The sequence below is a fragment of the Triticum aestivum genome, chromosome 3B (genome assembly GCF_018294505.1).
Source record: "Triticum aestivum cultivar Chinese Spring chromosome 3B, IWGSC CS RefSeq v2.1, whole genome shotgun sequence".
Taxonomy (NCBI): Eukaryota; Viridiplantae; Streptophyta; class Magnoliopsida; order Poales; family Poaceae; genus Triticum; species Triticum aestivum.
Window position 1 is genome coordinate 754704360 of NC_057801.1, and position 20841 is coordinate 754725200.

The 20841-nt window shown below is 45.4% G+C and overlaps 1 protein-coding gene across 1 annotated transcript; it reads right to left on the reverse strand.

Moving 5' to 3' along the window:
- Window positions 1-10968: 10968 nt before the first annotated feature.
- LOC123072221 (probable esterase PIR7A) lies at window positions 10969-15487 on the reverse strand. Its single transcript, XM_044495790.1, has 5 exons — window positions 15028-15487; window positions 12369-12506; window positions 11993-12270; window positions 11587-11657; window positions 10969-11471 (listed from the first exon to the last, which is right to left on the reverse strand). Exons 1-5 carry the CDS (start codon window positions 15274-15276, stop codon window positions 11206-11208), a joined length of 1002 nt encoding a protein of 333 aa, XP_044351725.1. The 5' UTR covers window positions 15277-15487; the 3' UTR covers window positions 10969-11205.
- Between the last annotated feature and the right edge of the window lie 5354 nt (window positions 15488-20841).

The window sequence follows — 20841 nt, forward strand, 5'->3', positions numbered from 1 at the left end:
CTTTATTTTTCTAAAATATCTTGACAGAGAGCACTAAAGCTTGGAGAGGTTTCTAGAATACATGCTATGCAATTTAGGTTAACGCAAATAGATGTCATAAGTGTCATTGTATTTCTTAAAAAATTTCGAAAATTTACAAAAATATCAAAGAGGAGTTTGTCCTTGACTTTCTAATTGTTAAATACATCTACAATATTATATTCGGTGATGTCCTGCAACTGTACATGGTTTAGTTGTAGCCTTTTGAAATACGAGTATCAATCCCACAAGGAGCATAGAAATTAATCTTTTGCCTTTTGAGTGGTTTAAACATGGTGCCTGCAAGTTGAGAGTAATCCAAAGCAATAGTAATATGATGAAAACTGCGTAGCGAGTATAAAAGTAAATATTGCCATGAAAGTAAATAATAAGAGTTGCAAAATAAAGCGTCGAAACCAATAAGATTAAGGCGTTCCTAGGGAGTCTGAATTCCCCACTAGGGTGCGTCTATAGCGGTGCCTAAACACAATGCTACGTCGGATTTCTAAGACACTTTGCATATCTGGACAAGGCTAGCATCCCGAGACCGGCTAGGCACGCTGCTGCAGCTCGAAGGCGCCCACCGCTCGAGCCCTTCGCCCCTGATTAAATGGGATCAGGGAGGACGAGTGGAAGGGTGCGCATGTGCCGAGACGAGGACGACGGTGCGCACTCGCCGGTGGGCGCATCTGCCGAAGATAGCCCCCGAGTCGTGCCACAATGAGATCTCGAGGGATGGGTTGGGGAGGGGCGCGCAGCACCAAGCAGGAACAAGTCCCGCCGCCACCATCCCGAGGCCAGCACGGCTTTGCTTGCCAGCCGTCCGGCGGCGGCGATGCGGGGGCTGGCGTAGGAAGGGCCTCTCGGCAACGCGGCAGCAAGGGTTCCCCCATGCCACACGTTGAGTGGATGTGAAAGGAAAATAAAGACATACACTGATACACAGGGGAACCATAGCGAACACAAACCAGGAACACTCTCGTCCATCCATCGGGTTCGGAATGACAACATATTAATCTAAGTTAAAGACTACTAGCCGCAGGGGAATACAAAAGACATGCATCGCTTATATCATTTCAGTTATTATACTTCCACAAGTTCAAGATTACATGGCGTAAACAGAAAAGGAGGCAGGATCCCTTTGAAGATTGCTGAAGTCATCCTCCCAGCCGCCGAACGCCAAGTCTCCATCCCTATGCCGCCTTGTATATCTCACTTGCCACCCGCTCGATTAGTTTTTCTCCCAGCTGCAGTAGTTTTTGCTCCGACTTTTTTCTCTGCAAAACTGACCAGTCAGCAATCCAATTGCACATAATTCAGATGAATATCATTGGATCATATATCTTTTTAGATTTGAAGATAATATCGTTTCTGCATTTTCAGAGAGCCCAAAATATAGCAATGCTTCCCACCAAAAACTAACTTTTTCTCAGGTTTTTAAAAGGTTTTCAACCACCCACCCAAGTAGACATTTGAGTTTATTGGGGTTGTTCTATGGTCCAAAGCACATTTCATCAAACTCCAGACTAATCTAGCCGCTGAGCATTCAAAGAGGGGCTGGTCTTTCCCCCCATGCATCCTCACCTCCTCACATCTTGTTCTTAGGCTATTCCATAGTTCTATCATTTCTCTGGTCAAGGTTCGTCTAAAGCTAAATCCCTGCCAGCCTCTGTTAATAGCTTCTACCACTGAAATGTTGTGATCAAAGCTAATATTGTATAGTCTAGGGTATAGATCTTTTAGAGGTTTAGATCCCACCCACCAATCCTCCCAAAATCTAGTCTCGTTCCCATCTCCCAGTTTTTTCTTGACATGTTGAAAGTATTTTTTTATCCCCATTAGACTGCTCCAAAACTAGGAATCTCCAGGCTTCATTTCTATTCCAGACAGACACTTATTCTGAACATATTTGTTTTTCAATATATTCACCCAGGTTCCTGATTCAGTTTCCATCTTCCAGAGCCATTTAGCCCACAATGATTTATTCATGATTTCTAAATTAATAATTCCAAGCCCCCCTTGTTCTTTTGGTAGGCGGCATGTTTTCCAGTTAACCAAATGATTTTTTTTCTTATTTTCATTTTCTTGCCACACAAGTCTGGATCTGAAGAAATCTACTTTTTTTCCTAACTCCAACGGGCAAGGGATAAAAGCACATCATGAAACGAGGAATGTTGGTAAGGCAGGCTTACACCAGAGTCACTCTCCCAGCCATGTTTAACAGCCTGTCTTCGAACATGCACATCTTTTCTCAATTTTTTCTGTAACTCCCTTTCAGAATTTATTTCCCAATCTAATATCAGCCACTAGTAGTCCTAGATATTTAATAGGTATTTTTTCGACCTCACATGTAAAGATCTCTTGGTATATATCAGTCTTGTTTATAGCCTCTCCAAATAGGAAAATTTCACTCTTATGAAAGTTAATGGTCAGTCCAGACATTTGTTCAAAAGCTGTTAAAATGAACATTAAATTCTTTGCACTTTCCTCCTCATCTTGTAGCAGGAAAATTGTGTCATCTGCATATTGCAGCATGTTGACTTCACAACTATTAAACTCTGAGAGTACCCCTTTCACAAACCCCTCCTGCATAGCTTTGTCTAAGATTATGGCCAATGCATCAGCAGTTATATCAAATAGTAGGGGTGATAGGGTATCTCCCTGTCTCAACCCTTTGAAAGTTTTAGAATATGGCCCAATAATATCATTTACTTTAACCCTTACATGCCCCCCCCCCCCACCATGTTGTGCATTACCAAGTCACACCATTGATCAGGGAAGTTTTTTAGCCTAATCATCTTGTATAAGAAAGGCCATTTAATCTTATCATATGCTTTTTTCAAAATCTACCTTGAAAAGCAAAGCACTTTGTTTCTTTATGTATTGTATTCAAAGCCCACTAGTAGGGAAAACCCTAGTAGTAGCGCGGGTTTAATGCCCACTAGTAGCGCGGGACACCGCGCTACTAGTAAGGCGCTACAGCTATTACTTAGCAGTAGCGCTTGCCACACGTGCTACTGCTAAGACATATAGCCGCAATGTGTGTTCATTCCCGTGCTACTGCTAATCTAGCTAGTAGCAGTGTGTTTACTATCTATCGCTACTAGTATTTTTTTCAATTTTTTGTGTATTTATACTCCATTATACAAATTTTGGTACAATACCAATTATGAGGTTTATATCATTATGTCCATAACAGTGTGTCAAATGAAGGTGGATTAGATTCAAGCGGAGGCAACATGTGGTGCATGTCAAAAGTATACTACTAATCCAAACTTGATCTAGTTTGGACTATTAGTACTTTCGATGTGCACCACATGTTGCCTCCACTGAATCTAATCCGCCAGCACAAGCTATTTAATCATCATCATAGTCATTACCACCAACAGTAGCTATTTAATCATCATAGTCATAGTGTAGCACATCATCATCTTCAAACTCATCCTAGCTATCTAATCACCACCAACACTAGCTGCGGTAGCTATCTAATCACCACCAACACTAGCTAATAATAATCATCATACTCATTACCACAAACACTAGCTATTTAATCATCATAGTCATAGTGTAGCACATCATCATCTTCAAACTCATTTCTAGCTAGCTAATCACTCCTGCTGCTCTCTGTTAGGTAAAATAGCATAAAACATGTGTAGCACTCCTGCTTCATCATGTTGGAGCATGCAGATAAACCTGTCTCCTAATCGTGGGATGCGCTTCTGATTGCTGCCCCCTAGTACTTCTCTGCGATCGTTCACAATTTTGCTCCAGTCTTTCCCTATTAAGCATTCCTCGCTTTTAGAAATCCTGAATGCACTAAAGTGCATTGTAGGATGTCTTGGCCGTAAGCTAACCATTCTCATGCGACCTTTAGTCTAGATCCAATGAGGCACAAAATTCATCGGGAGTCCCTGTTGAAGAACATCGTATAGTAACATGCTTAGCAATGAAGTTTAGCTTAAAAATAATGTATGTAAAAGATGCACTAAGGACAAATAGTAAAAATCTTACCATCTTTCCTAAATAGATGTGACCGTAGTTCAGTACGAACACTATTGGTCGCACGTTTTGAGTATTAAGATTTTTAAGTCCAGAAAAATAATTTGTCTTGACAGTATGAAGATCCTCAAGCCATGAAACATAATGACTTATCTCCTCGCAGTTTAGTTCAGCCCCGGGACAGTAGTAGGTCATGTCTACCAAGCGCTGGATATGTTTGCTTGAATGGAAATTAGCTGTCAATAAAAATTGGTTGTCAACTATTTGTGAATAAACAATATCAAATACATAAATATGATTGAGAAACTCACATAATGGTATAACTGGAGGCGTCTGCACATCGACCCAGATGTCGACATTACCTTCAATCACTAGTAGAAAAAGGGCTTTTAGTCCCGGTTCATAAGGGCCTTTAGTCCCGGTTCGTGGAACCGAGACTAAAGGGTCGTTACTAAAGCCTCCCCCTTTAGTCCCGGTTCTTACACGAACCGGGACTAAAGGCTCTCCACGTGGCCGCTGCCTGGAGGTCCACCTTTAGTCCCGGTTGGCAACACCAACCGGTACTAAAGGAATTTTTCTGATTTTTTTAAAAGAAATTTGAAAAAAAAATTGGAATTTTTTTTTATTTTCAAATTTCTGAATTTTTTTAACCTCTCATCTCTAATCACCCCTCATCACTGCTCAATTTAACCTGTAATCACCCCTCATCATCTAACTTCCCAGATGGTCACCCATCCTCTCACTACTCCAGCCTAAGCACGCTTAACTTTCGGGTTCTATTCTCCCTCGTTTTTAAGTCTGCACTTGTTGTTTTCCTAACAATAGTAAGATGTCAATCCTATTGACCTGAGGAATTTAGTTTGAGCATGAAGTCACACATTTCATTGTTTGAGTTTGAAACTATTGTTCTAAAAAATAACACTAATATTTAGTAACACTAATATTTCTTGAATAATTAGTTTGACCATTGTTTGACCACAGTTTGACCGTAGTTTGACCATAGTTTGACCAGATATGACCAAAATTCAAAAAAACTGAAATAATTATTTAGTAACACTAATATTCTTGAATAATTATTTAGTAACACTAATACTTCGTGAATAAGTAGTTTGACCATAGTTTGACCAGATATAACAAAAATTCAAAAAAAAACTGAGAATTTTTTTGCCTCCAGATCTTAAAAGCCCCGTAACTTTTTTCTGTTAGGTTTTTTAGGATTTTGAAAATGTATAACGAGGTTTCCCTCGTTAAATTTGGATGTAACTTTTCGAGTAGATGATTTTTCATATAAAAAACTTTTTAATCTGAGTTCGTATGCAAAAGTTATGCCCATTTTACTAAATTCTAGAGAGATTTTGTAAATAAAGTCGAAATTCATATTTGTAAATTTTCCCAACAACTAGACCACATATCACATGGAAAACTTATTTTCTTTTATTTTTTTGACATTTTCATCATTTTCTTTTATTTTTTTAAAACTAAAAAGGCGATCCACAGGGGAGGTCGTGGTGGTGGGTAGAGTTTGAAAATGGGACCTTTAGTACCGGTTCATGCCATAAGCCGGTACTAATGCCTCAAACCCCATTAGTACTGGTTGGTGGCTCGAACCGGGACTAAAGGTCTAACCTTTAGTACCGGTTGGTGCCACGAACCGGTACTAATGGGGTTTGAGGCATTAGTACCGGTTCATGGCACGAACCGGTACTAAAAGGTTCAGACGAACCGGGACAAATGGCCCACGTGGCCCGGCCGGCCCCCTGGGCTCACGAACCGGGACTAATGCCCCCATTAGTACCGGTTCTGGATTGAACCGGGACTAATGGACTGACCTCGCCTGGACCATTGCCCCCTTTTCTACTAGTGAATATCATCTTCTGGACGAATATCAAAGGTGATAACCATATCAGGCTCAAATGCATAAGTTTTGCATAGTGCCTGCCAAGTTTTGCATTCAAAATAGGTGTATGTGTCTGCGTTGTATAATTTTGCGTGGAAAGTATAACCATGCTCAGTCTTCAAGTAAACTCTCTTTACCTCCATAGTAGTTTTCATAGGACTAAAACATATCTTATCCAAGGCAAAAAATCTTGCATGACAGGGGATACGCTAGTAGAATAGTAAAAACATTATAAGTTGAAGCAAATGAAGCAGATGTCATGCTTAATTACGAAAAAAGACTTGTCATTGTGACTTACTATATCCACTTCGAAGTTCTCGTCCAGCTTGATGCTGAAGCGCCTATCATCATCTAGGATGATTCTATCGCATAGGTCGCGCTCGTCTTCGTAGTATTTGCAAATACCGAAATCCTTTTCGTCGTCAGACATTTCCTATGTTCATAGTTGAAACATTAATTGAAAATCGATCGAAGACAACTACCAGGATACTCAACACACAAATCCAGTGCACTCGATATTTCCTACATATTCTGGCACAAGTCATGCCAAAATTCACAGAAAAATCCGGCATGACCTTTGCTAAAATAGGACATATCGAGCGCCTAAAAAAAGCCGGAACAAAAATGAATCAACACTCCGGCAAAACATAGGCCACTCGAAGGTGTAACCTGCAAACATGACCGGCCACTTGGGCAAGCACATATCCTATTCGAGCAACACAAGATATACATTTCAAAATATCTTATAGGACTCATATTGACATGAGCATTCAATAAGTAAAACCAAATCGTAAAATAAATAAGTATTCAAATTAGCATGCATTCAATAAGCAAAAGTAAATAATCTCCTGCATCCGTACATCGTCGAATATTATCACTAATACATCCCGAATAGTATCATACATATAACATCACTAATACAACTAAAACCCTAGCGAATGACGGGTATCGGCGTGGGCGGTGGACACCCAAGGAGAAGGAACCATCACAGGATCATAGCTCCAGTGAGATCCCTGGAGAAACTGCCAGATATTGGAGAACCTGTGCTCCAGCGCAACCAAGCAGCGATGGACGTGCGCGTCCTCCTCGCTGACACGGTGACATACCACCTCTGTGGGGTCCTCAAGCCTCTCGACCGTCACTGGCCCACGTGACCGCCACCAAAGAAGGTTCGGGTCAACGACAGGCTGACTCCTCACCAAGCTGCGCCCCCGGTAGGTAGCGCCTCCCAGTACCAGCCCGGCGGAGCCCAGTCCCGGACATGGCCCATCTGGTCAAGCAGGTGTCCTCCGCCGAATTGACGACGAGGATGTGGGATAGGCATCGTCGACATCGATGCAGGAAAAATTGCTTTAACTAAAAAAATAACAACAAATGTAACACATTCAACTAGTTCTATTAATTCAACTAGTTCTTACTAAAAATAAACTTATTATAAATAAAAATAAACTAGTACCTAATTAGTACCTAGTTCTTACTAACTAATTAGAACCTAGGAACTACTGCCCTAATTACCATCTAACTTGATGAACCTAGGGGTGGAAAATGGTAGCGGATAATCCGAAATTTGATGCAATAGATGAACCCTAACTAATTTGATGCAATTAAAATTTGAAGAACCCTAGGCAGAGGTAGGGGAGGGGGAGGAGCAGGCGTGCTCACCTCGGGTGCCTGCGGCGAGGGAGGGGCAGGCGGCGTCGAGGTCGGGGTCGGGGCTCGGGCGTGCGGCGGAGGGCGGCGTCGAGGTCGGGGGCGGGGGTGGCGTCGAGGTCGGGGTCGGGGCTCGGGCGCGCGGCGGAGGGCGGCGTTGAGGTCGGGGGCGGGGGCAACGTCGAGGTCGGGGCCGGCATCGAGGCCGGGGTCAGGGGCGGTGTCGAATCCGGGGTCGGGGGCGGCGTCGAATCCGGGGTCGGGGGTGGCGTCGAGGGTGTGCGGGGAGCAACGGGAGAGCACGCGGCGGCCGACGGGCGACGGCGGCGGCAACGGGGGAGGAGTTGGGATTTGGGGGAAGTGGTCGTGGGGAAGAACGAACCGCGCGGTTAAGTCAAAAGTAGTAGTAGGGCTTTCCGGGAAGTGCGCTACTGCTAAGTTAGCTATAGCACGTTCCGCGATACATGCTACCGCTACTCCTTTCTCTTTTTTCCCTTTTTCATTTATTTTTCTTTATATTTTATTTTTTTTCCTTTCTCCTTTTTCTATTTCTTTCATTTTTCATTTACTTTTCTATTTGCTTTTCATTTAATTTTATTTCCTTTATCAGTAGCACCTTTCTGCGTAAATGCGATGCTACAAAGCATGTAGCGGTAGCGCTGTTCGCCGTAGATCGCTACTACTATGTGTAGCCTATCGGCTAAGCAGTGGGAATTTTAGTAGTAGCGCTTCTATGTTCATGTGCGCTACTGCTACAATTGTATCTGTAGCGCGGTTTACGCCAACGCGCTACTGCTACTTAGCACTAGCGTGGTTTTTTGACACGCGCTACTGCTAAAGTTCTATGTATAAGGTTTTCCCTAGTCGTGGCCTCATGCAACACCACAACCCCTTCCATAATATATCTCCCTTTTATGAATGTTGTCTGGTTTGGAGAGATTATTGGCCTAATGACTTTGCTGAGTCTATTCATTAATACTTTAGTTTTCTCTTGAAACTCACATGAAGTAAGCATATTGGTCTGAATTTCTATATTTGTTTGGCATCTTTAACCTTGCGGACTAATGTAATAATTCTGTAATTCAACCTAGAAATATCCAGGTTTCCAGAATGGAAATCATCAAGTAAACCCTTAAGGTCCCATTTAATTAATTCCCAGAAATTCTGGTAAAATTCTACAGGCAGACCATCTGGCCCAGGGCTTCTGTTTTTCTCCATATTGAAAACCACCTCCTGTAGCTCATGCATACTGAAGGGCTCAATTAAAATTCTAGCTTGTTCTTCTGAGATGCCAGGAGCATCTTGAATGTTTAAATTCACAGTAGAGTTTTTCAGGTTGACGAAATAGGTCTTTATAGAAATTTGTGATGTATTTAACCAGTTCCTCATCCCCTTCAATACTCTCCCTCAGCCTGGCTTAGGGAGAATATTCTATTTTTCCTTCTCCTCCCATTCACCTTAGCATGGTAATACTTGGTGTTGTTATCCCCATCTTTGATCTCTCTATCTTTGTATTTTTGTAACTATTTTATTTCTTCTTGCTTCACCAGTCTCCCTAATTGAGCTCTCAATTCTTTTTGTTCATTTCTGTCACAGACAGATAATCCCAGTACCTCTGCTCTTTTATCAATTTCATCTAATTTCCATACCCTCACTTTTTGTCTAAACAACCTTAATTTCTTTTGCCATCTCTCTATGTTATTTCCTACAATCTGTACATCCCACACTTTATGGACAAATTCCTTGAATCCTTCTTTGAGCATCCAGGAATTTTCAAATCTAAATATTGGGGTAGCATTTATCTTTTCCCCAAAATCCACTATCAGTGGAGTATGATAAGATAGTTCTCTTTCTAAAGCTTGAACTGTAGTTAATGGATAATGTTCTTCTCAATCAGGGCAGATAAGCACCATATCCAGTTTTTATAGGTAGGATCACTCTGATTATTAGCCCAACTATATTTTCTCCCTCCCGGGGCAGCTCCCTTAGACCAGCTTGTTCGATAATGGCATTTAAAACAAAGCTCCAATGATCATTGCAGGTGGGTTTGTTTTTTCATCACTCTTTCTAATGATATTAAAATCTCCCCCTGTCATCATTGGCAGGGAGGAGTTACTCTAATAGACTCTAGACATTTCAGCCAAGTAGGCATTTTTGCCGGTGATTTGTGCATCTCCGTATACCACTATTAGATTCCAGTCAAATTTGCATTTTTTATCAAACACCAGAATTCTAATAAAATAAATCCCAATTTCTACATTAACAATGTCAAAGTTATCACAATTAACCCCAACAAGTATCCCCCCAGATCTCCCCCTTGGTTGGGACCATTTCCAATCAAAATCTCCCCCCCCCCCCCCCCACACACACACAAATTGTGTAGTTCTATCTTAGAGAAATTAGCTTTAATAGCTTCCTGGATGCCAATAAAATCCAGTTTCCTATTATTGATGATCTCTCTAATAAAAATATTCTTGTTATCCTGACCAATCCCCCTAACATTCCAGAACATCCCAATCATTTTATTTTGTTTTTATATGTTCTTCTCCCCCCCCCCCCCCCCCCAATCATAGTAATTGTCTTCCCACAGGAGAATCCTGGTGAGTTCAGGCTATTCTTTTTTTTTAGTAAAGAAACTTTTGAGATGTGAGAAATAATCCATCTCTATTTCAGCATCAGAGTGATCTTCATCAGAACAAATTCTTTGAGATCATCATCTCCAATATCTATGAGACTAATGTCCTCATTTTGTTCAACTCCTTTTTTCTTTAGGCAAATATGTTGTAAATAAAAATCTTTCCTACATTGCTCCATCTTAGCTCAGGGTGGACCACACGAGCACAAGCTTTTCAGCCCGCTCGTGGCCCGTTAAGGACCGGACCATATGGTCTACGACCAGTAGGAAAACTGGTCGGTCCAGGCTGCAATTTTCAGCCCGAGAAACTGTCGGTCCGGTCCGATCTTTAACTGAGCCGCTCGGTCGGACCGAGAAAACATAGTCGCCGCCGCTGCAGTGCCTCGTCGTCGTGGCCACCGGCAGCCCCCGTGTGAACCATTATGTCCCCGAGCTTCCCGTCTCATCCCTTCCTCACTTTCCAGTACGCCATAGCCTCTTGGCGCCACTCGCCATCGCTGTCGTGCGTGCACCGGCGCCGATCTGAAGTTCTCGACCATGGAGTCGACCTCAAACCTGGCATCAACCCTGCCATGGCGACATCACGTACACCGGCTACCAGTTGTCCCACGTATGAAAACGCGTCGCCAGCACGACCAGGAATAACTGGGCATGATCCGAACGCTCTGAAGGTGAAGCCACAGCTGCTGTTCGAGGAGTTCCTCTGTGCTCGTCGGGATTTCTCACGCACTTCAGTTTCGTCAGTGTAAGAAGGAGCAATAGGAGAGAAGCAGGTCATATGTTCATGTATCTGTCGGTTGTTACAAATGTACAGAGAAGAGGAGGATGCAGGTGCGGCCACTGCGCTAACAACCTCCATAACAAACTCATCTAGATAAGGTGTGATCATGCACTAGAGACTAGGACCGGTAGTTACGGAGAGAGAGAGAGAGAGAGCTACGCTGGTTTAGTTTCAACAGGTTCAGAAAATTCAGTTTGTTGGTTTCGCCCAAGTTGCAGTTGTTAGCTAATTTCTCACGCACGTCGTCCACTTCGTCCCATCAGTCATGCACGTAGCCCACCTCGCCGCTGCACTCGCACACATCGACGCTGGTAGTTGTTGGCCGGTCCATTCGGTCCAGTCAGTCTGCTCGGGCTTCATCAGCGCCGGTACGGTCCCCCAAAACAGGACCGGTCGCCTCCTCGGTCCTGTCCGGCCCGCCGGCGGCCGGTCCAAACGATGGCTCAGGCCGGGACCAGACTGGCCCGAACCGTGTCCACCATGAATCTTAGCTATAATGTCCAAGTTTGAATCAACCATATTAATTGAACATCCCAGATCAATCTCAATTTTTATCTGCAATGAATAACAAGGAGGCACTATGAAAATCAAGTTCATGTTCCTTACCATAATTATCTTTAGCAGCAACTCTTTTCTTAGCCAGCTCCTCAATTTTAGCATCGTGCTTGTCTGCCAGTCTGTCACACCTTCTCAGATTATATCCTCTAGATTAATGATGATTTATATATGGTAAAGTCGGGGGAAATAGCAACGGGATGATCGGGTCTTCAAACAGCAATCGATTTAACCTACCACTAACAATTTAACGGTGAACTAGCGTAATGCTTCGGTCTTCCATTTGTCATCAGTCGATACAAATTTCTTTACTCCCTTCGATCTGAATTAACCGCGTCCATTAATTTGGATCGAAGGGTGTACTAGATTCTGGAATTCCTTTTTTTAACAGACTTTTCGAGTTTGGTCTGGCATGCTTGTTGAGCGTGTGGATGTGCACAACCATTCTCAGTCATACCTGTTGGCGATCCTGAGCAGAGCATCACAGAGTTCCCTGGGCTTGGAGCACATGGCCATGTGGTCGGCTCCGGCGAGCACCTCGGCCTCCGTGCCCGGGCTCAGGTCGACCATCCAGCACTGCATCTCCTCGGAGGTGGAAACGTCGTCCGTGAGCACAACGTACACCTTCTTCACCGACCCGTAGTTGGCGTCGATGAGCAGAGCCTCGTCCCTCATCATCGGGTCGTCCACGAACTGGCAGCCCGGTCTCACCAACAACATAGCCAGTGTCAGGTCCTGCGTCCATGTTGCGAGCATGATAGTACTAGAAAGGTTGTTGGTTGGTTGACATCAAAACTCAAAAGCAGTTATTTTCTTTGTTATGTTGATGTTACCTCGACTGAGCTTCGATCGTACAATTTCGCTGCCAACAATTTGGGGCCAAGCGCGACTGCAGGCCGAGGGCCTTGATCTGTGTTGAGAACCATGATCTTGCTGTCCATGAAAAAACCGGATGTGGTTCTTCTTGAGAACTATCAACAGTCGCGAGAAATTAGCCATGATTGTTCACATCTGAGTTTTTCATTGGGCAGCTTCAGTTGTTCAAGCTCAATTTTGGAACGATAACTCTTTTTCCTAAGAAGAAGACAGAGGCTATTCGCATTGAGCAGTTTAGGTCCATTTGTCTGCTTAATGTCAGTTTCAAAATCTTCACCAAGGTTGGGACGAACAGACTTATGCAGATTGCGCATTCAGTTGTGCAACCGTCCCAGACTGCTTTCATGCCAGATAGAAATATCCTTGAAGGGGTGGTCGTCTTGCATGAAACGCTCCATGAGATCCACTCAAAAAAACTAGATGGTGTGGTTTTTAAAGTGAATTTCGAAAAAGCATACGATAAAGTTAAATGACTTTTCCTTCAACAAGCTTTGCGTATGAAAGGTTTTGACACGGCCTGACGAGACCAGATCGAGTCCTTTATGCAAAAAGGGAGTGTAGGGATTAAAGTGAATGATGATATAGGTCACTATTTCTAGACACACAAAGGATTAAGGCAAGGAGATCCCATGTCTCCGATTCTATTCAACATAGTGGTTGATATGCTATCTATCTTAATAGGACGGGCTAAGGATGCGAGGCAGATAAGTGGCTTGGTTCCGCACCTAGTTGATGGCGGTATTTCCATACTACAGTATGCTGATGATACTATCATCTTTACGGAGCATGACTTGGCGAAAGCGAGAAACATGAAGCTTGTGTTATGCTTATTTGAACAATTGTCCGGACTCAAAATTAACTTCCATAAGAGCGAATTGTTCTGCTTTGGAAGAGCTAATGATGACCAGGAGGCGTATAAGCAATTGTTCGGATGTGAGTTGGGTTCGTTACCGTTCACGTACTTAGGTATACCCATTCATCATCATAAGCTGACTAACAAGGAGTGGAAGTGCATTGAAGATCATTTTGAAAAGAAACTGAGCTGTTGGAAAGGGAAGCTCATGTCATATGGAGGGCGTTTAATTCTGATTAATTCGGTCCTTACCAGTATGCGTATGTTTCTTCTATCCTTTTTTGAGGTCCCGGTGGGGGTCAGGGAGAGATTAGACTTTTATCGATCTCGATTCTTTTAGTAGATTGATGAGCTTAAACGAAAGTATAGGCTTGCAAAATGGGACATCATCTGTAGGCGAAGGACCAAGGGGGTCTAGGCATTGAAAATCTAGATGTCAAGAATAGATGTCTCCTCAGCAAGTGGCTATTTAAACTTTTGTCCGAGTCTGTGGCTACTTGGGCTCAGATTTTGCGCAATAAGTATCTTCAGTCCAAAACATTGGCACAGGTGACTTTGCGACCGACTGACTCGCCATTTTGAAAAGGGTTGATGAGATTCAAGACACTCTTTTTCAACACGGCAAGGTTCTTAGTAGGCAATGGAGCTAATACGAGGTTCTGGGAGGATACGTGGCTTGGGAAGACGTCCCTCGCACTTCAATATCCTACTCTGTACAACGTTGTTCAACGACGAGAGGCTTACGTTGCAAACGTTTTACAGTCCACGCCCCTCAATATTAGTTTTCGGAGGACACTAGTTGGTGATCATTGGGAGGCTTGGCTTCATCTGTAAGAAGGTTGATGGATGTCCAGTTGTCTCAACAGCCAGATAGGTTGTATTGGAAACTGACTAAGGACGGTGTGTTTTCAGTCAAATCTATGTACCTAGATGTCATAAACTCTAGTGTCATTACCTCTTCGAAGCATATCTGGAAAGTAAAGGTGCATTTACGAATCAAAGTGTTTACGTGGTTCGTACATAAATAAGTCATCTTGACAAAGAATAATCTGGCAAAACGCAATTGGGTGGGTTCTGCTAGGTGTAGTTTTTGTGATCATAACAAAACTATCAGACACCTCTTTCTGGATTGTCCGCTGGCTAAGATTCTTTGGCGTTTGATTCATATTGCTTTTAATATTACTCCGCCTTCCTCCATCAACATGTTATTTGGAAAGTGGCTTGATGGGGTTGACTCGGATATAGCGAGGCACATTCGTGTTGGAGTTTGTGCATTATTATGGGCAGTATGGAACTGCAGAAATGATTTGGTTTTTAACAGAACATCGAACATTCACTTTTTGCAGGTTATCTTCAGGGCCACAACATTGATCCGTATGTGGTTGCTACTCACTCCGACGGAGGCCAGGGGGCGTTTGGCTACTGCGTCTACTCGATGGGAGATGATAGCTCGGGTTATTTTTAACCGATTTGGATGGCGGTCATGTAATAGGATAGGCATGTAGTGCTTCTATTTTATTTGCCAGCCGGTTGTGGCTTTCGATCTGGCTCTTTTGAGCGTTTTGTTTTATTTCTTACTTTGAGACTTGGAGACTTTATTACTGGATTATTTTTAATAATATGAGCCGTATGAATCTTTCTGATGCAGAGGATGGGGTAAAACCCCTTTTCGGAAAAAAGAAAAAAAAACATCTGAGCTCCGGAAAAATGGCCATGTGAGCTCATCGAGGGCCTTAAGCTTGATTCTGGGAGGGTCTGCCTACCTCCTCGATGGTGACGCCCATGTACCTGCCGACGCAAGCCATGCACGCGGCGAGGAACACGGCCGCGGCGACCTTGCGCGGGAACCTCTCCATGGCGAGCGCGAGGTTGAGCCCGCCGAGGCTGTGCCCGACCAGGACCAGCCTGTCGCCGGCGGGTGCCGCCGCCACGGCGTCGAGCAGCGGCCGCGAGTAGTCCTCGAAGGACGGCACCTCGTCCATCCATGCCGGGTGCGCGCCGGACGCGGCCATGTCGAGCGCCGTGACCCGGTGCCCCGCGGCGCAGCATCGGCGCCAGCTTCTACCAGCACCACGCGCCGTGGCAGAGGCCGTGGACGAGGATGAAGTGCTTGCCGCCGCCGCTCCCCTCCATCGGATCTCACCTCAGCTCCTGCTTGCAGCTTGCAGATATCTTTGGCGAGGGAATCTTCTCACCAGTCACCAGTACACTATGTAGTAGCCAATCATGGTTTCATGTTCCTGTAGCCAACCTGAGTGAATTATCACTTTTCCAGGTGAGGAGTCGACATCAGTCGCAGCTCTTATTCCCACCCATGCCCACCTTACAATTTTGTTCATATCCCTTTAAAAATATTTTGTTATTGGATACACATTGATGATAATGTTGTTGCCTTCTTCTTTTTCGAGAATACACTCAGGGGGTGTATCATTCCATTGATAGGTGGGTTGTTGCCTTCTTCTATCTTTTACCGAAGAATATTTGCAACTTTAAGCAAGTGGTTTTCAGAATCTGAAGTATTTTCAACTCAAATGCAACGAATATGAATGTGTGACTTTATCAATTTTGGAACCATGGCAAAGAACAATTTGCCTTACCCGTTAAGAGTCTCTTTCGAAACAAAGGAATGGAAAAAAAAAGTGGCTATTTGTTAGGTGCCTGAAAAAATATTTCAATCAGTCACTTTCTTTCCTGACCAATAGATCGACATCCAAAGGCACTGGATTCACCTTCCTCCTCGAGCCACTGATAACATGCTAATCATAACAAACCCGCATAAATTAACGTTTTTCCAGGTGAGGAGTCAACATTAGTCGCGGCTCTGATTCCAACTCATGTCCACATCACAAATTTGTTGTTCATATCCCTTTAAAAATATTTTGGGCACATAGGAGACCAACCACCGAACCCATGCCCCAACCCAACTCCTTTTTGCATCATCGATGTTGCCTTGTTGAGGGTGTGGGAGATAAGTAAGAGTCATGATCGGTGTTGGCCGATTTCGCCCGTTGTGATGCTTGCAGGTGTGTCATGTTCCTATCTAAAGGTGTTATTATAGCCCTATGCTCATGTACTTGGTTAATGGTGAAAATTGTACTCTAGCTTGCATTGTGATATAGTAGTACGTTGGCGAGGCGACGAAGCGCCACCACTCACCCCTCCCCCCTCTCGGCCCCCCTCCTCCTCCTTCCCCCTTCGTCGCCGCCGGCGTAGCCCGGTGGCGCCGGCGGCAGTAGACTTCTCTTCCCCACGCGTTTGGAAGCGGAGTCGGGGATCTCTCCCTCCCGGCAGCGGCTCGGCGCTGGCAGGCCGGGTGCTCTACAGTGCAGCAGCGCAGGCGTTGTCTATGGGGTGGCGTGGTGGCGCGGTCATTGCCGATGGAGCCCGCGCGGCCCAGATCTAGGCCCCATTTGGGTTGGGGCGGGCCGGTTGTCCTTCGCATGGCGAAGACGCTCCCAGGAGATGGAGGTGGTGTGCCAGCGGTCTCCGGGCGATGGCGGCACTGTCAGCCGGTATGGGGCCCTCCCGCTCGGTTGTGTTGCTGGTACCCTCAATCTCTTCCTTTCTCTTGGCTTCGTGTTGGTAACCACAATGAGACGATGAGGATGGCTCCAAGACCGTGGTGGCGCATACTGGTGGGCGGCAAGTTGGGTTGAGCTCGATGGAGTGTCCGGGGTGGTGATGATTGTTTTGGGTCGAGAGAAATCCCTGTCGGCTCATCTGGCGCCGATGCGGCGACACCTGCGAGCGCCGTCGTTCCTTCTTGAAGAGTGTCGGGTATACCCCTTTCATACTGCCCTTCACGTATCGAGGGAAACCCTAGGACTAGTCCGGGCAGTAGCGGCGTCGTCGTCGCATTCCATCTTGAAGATGTTGTTCGGTACGCGACGCTTAAGAGTGCCAGGAGCACGGTGGGACATCTCCGGAGGGCACATCGGTTGCCTATCATCTCCGTTTCGTTTTTTTTTTTGAAACAAGGCAAAAGACTTGCCATTTTCATTGATTAAGAAGGAGTGAGAATTGCCTGGTTAATTGACGGAAAACCGGGCTAAAACCGATACAACCAACCCACATAAAGTGGGTACCACCGGCCAACCTGGCCACCGACATGGTATCACAGAGCTACAAAGAGGGAAAGACATCCGTCGAGCAGTCGCAAGCATCATCGTCATCACCGGCTACCTCCGAACGGGCGACTCCGACTTCACCCTAGACCTTCATCGTCGAAGCCGACCCGCAAACAGCTACACAGAAACCATGACAGCACATGCCAACAGCAGGCCACACGCGCTAACAACCGACAGCTCCGACTCTAACGACGATCATCACAAGGGAAATATGCAGGACTTGCGCCGACCGTGCCCTAAAGAGCACCTCGGACACGCCGGGAAGATCCGACTACCGAAGCCCGAGCCGCGACCAAAGCTCCTCTCGACGCCATCATCGTTGCCAAACAGAAATCAACGCCCCCGAAAAGGCTGCCTCAGCAAACTACGCGGCGAAGATGCCGCAAACCATGCGGCGAAGATGCCGCAACCCCCGCGGCGAAGATGCCGCCATCCACCGGTCTCCCAGTCGTAGCCTGCTCCGAGACGATGCCCCCAAGGAGGAGAAAGACGCGAAGACACCTCCATCGCCCGATCCAGCGGATCTGAGATTTCCCTCCGGAGCCAAAGCCGTGGGGAGAAGCAGGAGCACCTCCATGATGACGCTTCCAAGAAAGATCACGGTACCCTTGGGCACCGCCGTCACCGGCTCCGACGGAGACCGGAGCAAGGATTTCTCCTGGAGTTGCGTCGTCCACCATCCGCCACCGACCACCGCCTACTAACCACCACCCCTGCTGAGAGCAACCTCACTCCGGCCGCGGGATCCCTCGATCCACCGCAACCAGACACGCACCACCTCCCGGGCCGTAGCCGCCGCCACCACCACATCCGGGGCCGCCGCCCCGGCAACCGAAGACCTCCACCGCGCGGCCGCCGCACGCTGCACAGCCAGAGAGGAAACCGGAGCAGGGAGGGGGGGCGCCACCCCACCCCAACTCGCCGGACGAGCAGCCAGATCCGTCGCCTCGTCAGCCGAAACACCAGCCGGCACCACCACGACACCAAGCAGGAGAACGCAGCAAGGGCCCCTCCACGACGAGCAGCAGGGGACCGAGCCTCCCTCGAACCCAGCACCACCGTCCGCGCCGGCCGCAGCTCGCGAGGATCTAGATCGGGCCCGCACGGGCACCACGACCGTGACTGCCGCTCGCAACGGCGCGCCCAGCTTCGCGACCAGATCCCGAGCCTCGCGCCGGAGACCTCCTCCACCGCGAGCCAGGACGCCGCCCCGGAGCCTAGCGCCGGCCAGCTACCGCCCCCACGCCGAAATCCCCTCCCGCGAGCGAGCAGCAGCCAGAGAAGCGCCCCGCCGCCGCCGGCTCCGCGCAGGCTTTGCCTGCCGGAGGCCACCGGCGACGGCGAGGGGGAGAAAGGAGACGGGGAGGGGCGGAGGCTGTGGGGGTGGGAGCCGCCGCCCGTGTCGCCCCGGGGAGGGAGCGGCGCGGGGCCGATTGGACAACTATGTTTGTTTGTACTAGAGCATTGTGGTTTCATGAAGAAGGATGGTGATCATCTCCGTTTCGTTGCTCTGCCTGTGTCGTCATTTGATTATTTGAGCTCTCAATCGCAACAATCGTATAGGTTACTATTTTTTAGTATGTGGAGACGACCTCAAAAGGAGATACGCAACAACCGAAGTGTCACGGGCATCGTGGTCAACAATCCCTGAGCAAGATTTTTGGCTTGTTCAAGCCTCAAACTTCTAGGCACTCTATTCATCACTCGAGCCAACCCATACCATTTTAGAACTGTGCACAAGCAGTCACAACAATGACAATATATAAGAGACCTGGATTCCCGGACTTAAGTCACCCAACTTTGTTGTGACTAAAATGTGGGCCCAGCAACAAGTCGAACCACACTTTAGTCTTACAAAGTTAGGTGACTTTCCCTGAATCAACTTTTTTAAAGGATTCCATGTACATTCAAATAACAAGAGTATAACTAGTCATACATGCAACATTTTTAGGACATGTGTAACAGGATAATTGCTGAAGAAAATACCACTCAAAATAAAGAAAATACAGTTCAATTATTCATTTTTCCTACCATTTTCACCTTCCAGCAAAGAATGCATATTATGTCGAACTTAGTTACTCTTCGCAGATTTCACTATAACTAATGGATCGCAGTACAATCACTTGCCAACAAATCTCGACCACCACATAAAAATTTTGTTGCTAGATATTTCGAATTACCAGGGCACTTTCTCTCACGCTGCGAGACATAAGTCGTTCTCGCTGGTCAGTACGAGCGGGTGTGCCGGACCAGTACTGTGGCACCTCTAGCTTGAGTCATTATTATTATTCTACTCTCTGTTTTTCTTCTCATTTTTCAGTTTTTCTTCATTCCTTCATCGGTTTTCTACGGCCTTTTCCGACTTCTTTTTTCTTTTTCAAAAAATATGTCTACTTTTATTCAATACACGTTGTGCATTTATAATATACATGTGGAACTTTTTGCCGACACACTTTGGACATTTTTTAAAATACATGATTTACATTTTGTCCAAATACTTGTTTTGGGAATTCTTTCAAATGCATGTTAAACAATTCAAGTACACGTTGATGATTTTTTAATGGCATTAACTTTTTTAGAAAAAAAACTACGAGAACATGTTTTACATTGTATAAAAAATGAAAAATATTTGGAACATTTTCTAAAAAAGTGTGATAATATTTCTTTAATATGTCACATAGAGTTTTTTTAGAATGGTTCTTAACATTTTTTTAACACGTGAACACTTTTTGAAATGTACATTTTCTGAATTATGTGAACATTTTTTTGACATTGCATAAAAAATTTCTTTAATGTTGCAAACATTTTTTCTACTGCTGTCGACATTTTTTTAAGGTTGCACAATCATTTGTTTACATTGCATGAACATTTTATAAACGAGTAATTAACTTTTGTAAGATATAAATAAAATATGTGTCCATTTCTGGAATAAAAAAAATTAGGGGTATTTCAGGAATAAAAATAAGAGTAACATTTTTTTATGTGCGCTAGGAGCCAGCCCTCTCTCATGTGATGGGCCAGCCCATTTATGTGGGGGGGGGGGGGGGGGCGAGGGAGAGGGGTTCTTTCATCTTGCTATTAGCGAGACAAATGCCCTGCCCTTTTCAAAATCCCTTTTTTTACATGTGTTGGAAAACAAAATGCGGAGCCGATAAGATATGTAGAATGCAACAGAGCTTTGCATGGATCGTGGCAGGCGATCGACGGCCAGAAATCCGACAGAGATGAAGAAATGTTTTCTGTCGACACAACTATTGAATTCGGTCTGGCATGTAAGTATGTAACGCAATCCTTTATCTGTAAATGGGCACGGTGCATGTTTCTTGTAGCACAAACCTCACTGCCGGATGTGCACAACCATAACGCATCGCCTAGTAAGGGCAAAAATAGTACTACCTCCATCCGGGTTTATTAGACTACTTTGTGTTTTGGGTCCAAGTTTGATCATAT

What these genes read in the sequence shown, in the direction of transcription:
- LOC123072221 (XM_044495790.1), bottom strand. Translation starts at nt 15,276, where the DNA reads ATGGCCGCGTCCGGCGCGCACCCGGCATGGATGGACGAGGTGCCGTCC. An exon ending in TGGGCGTCACCATCGAGGAG is followed by an intron (nt 12,507 to 15,027) that starts GTAGGCAGACCC and finishes GACTGTTGATAG; the next exon opens with TTCTCAAGAAGAACCACATC. An exon ending in CTGCTCAGGATCGCCAACAG is followed by an intron (nt 11,658 to 11,992) that starts GTATGACTGAGA and finishes AAGGTGTGACAG; the next exon opens with ACTGGCAGACAAGCACGATG.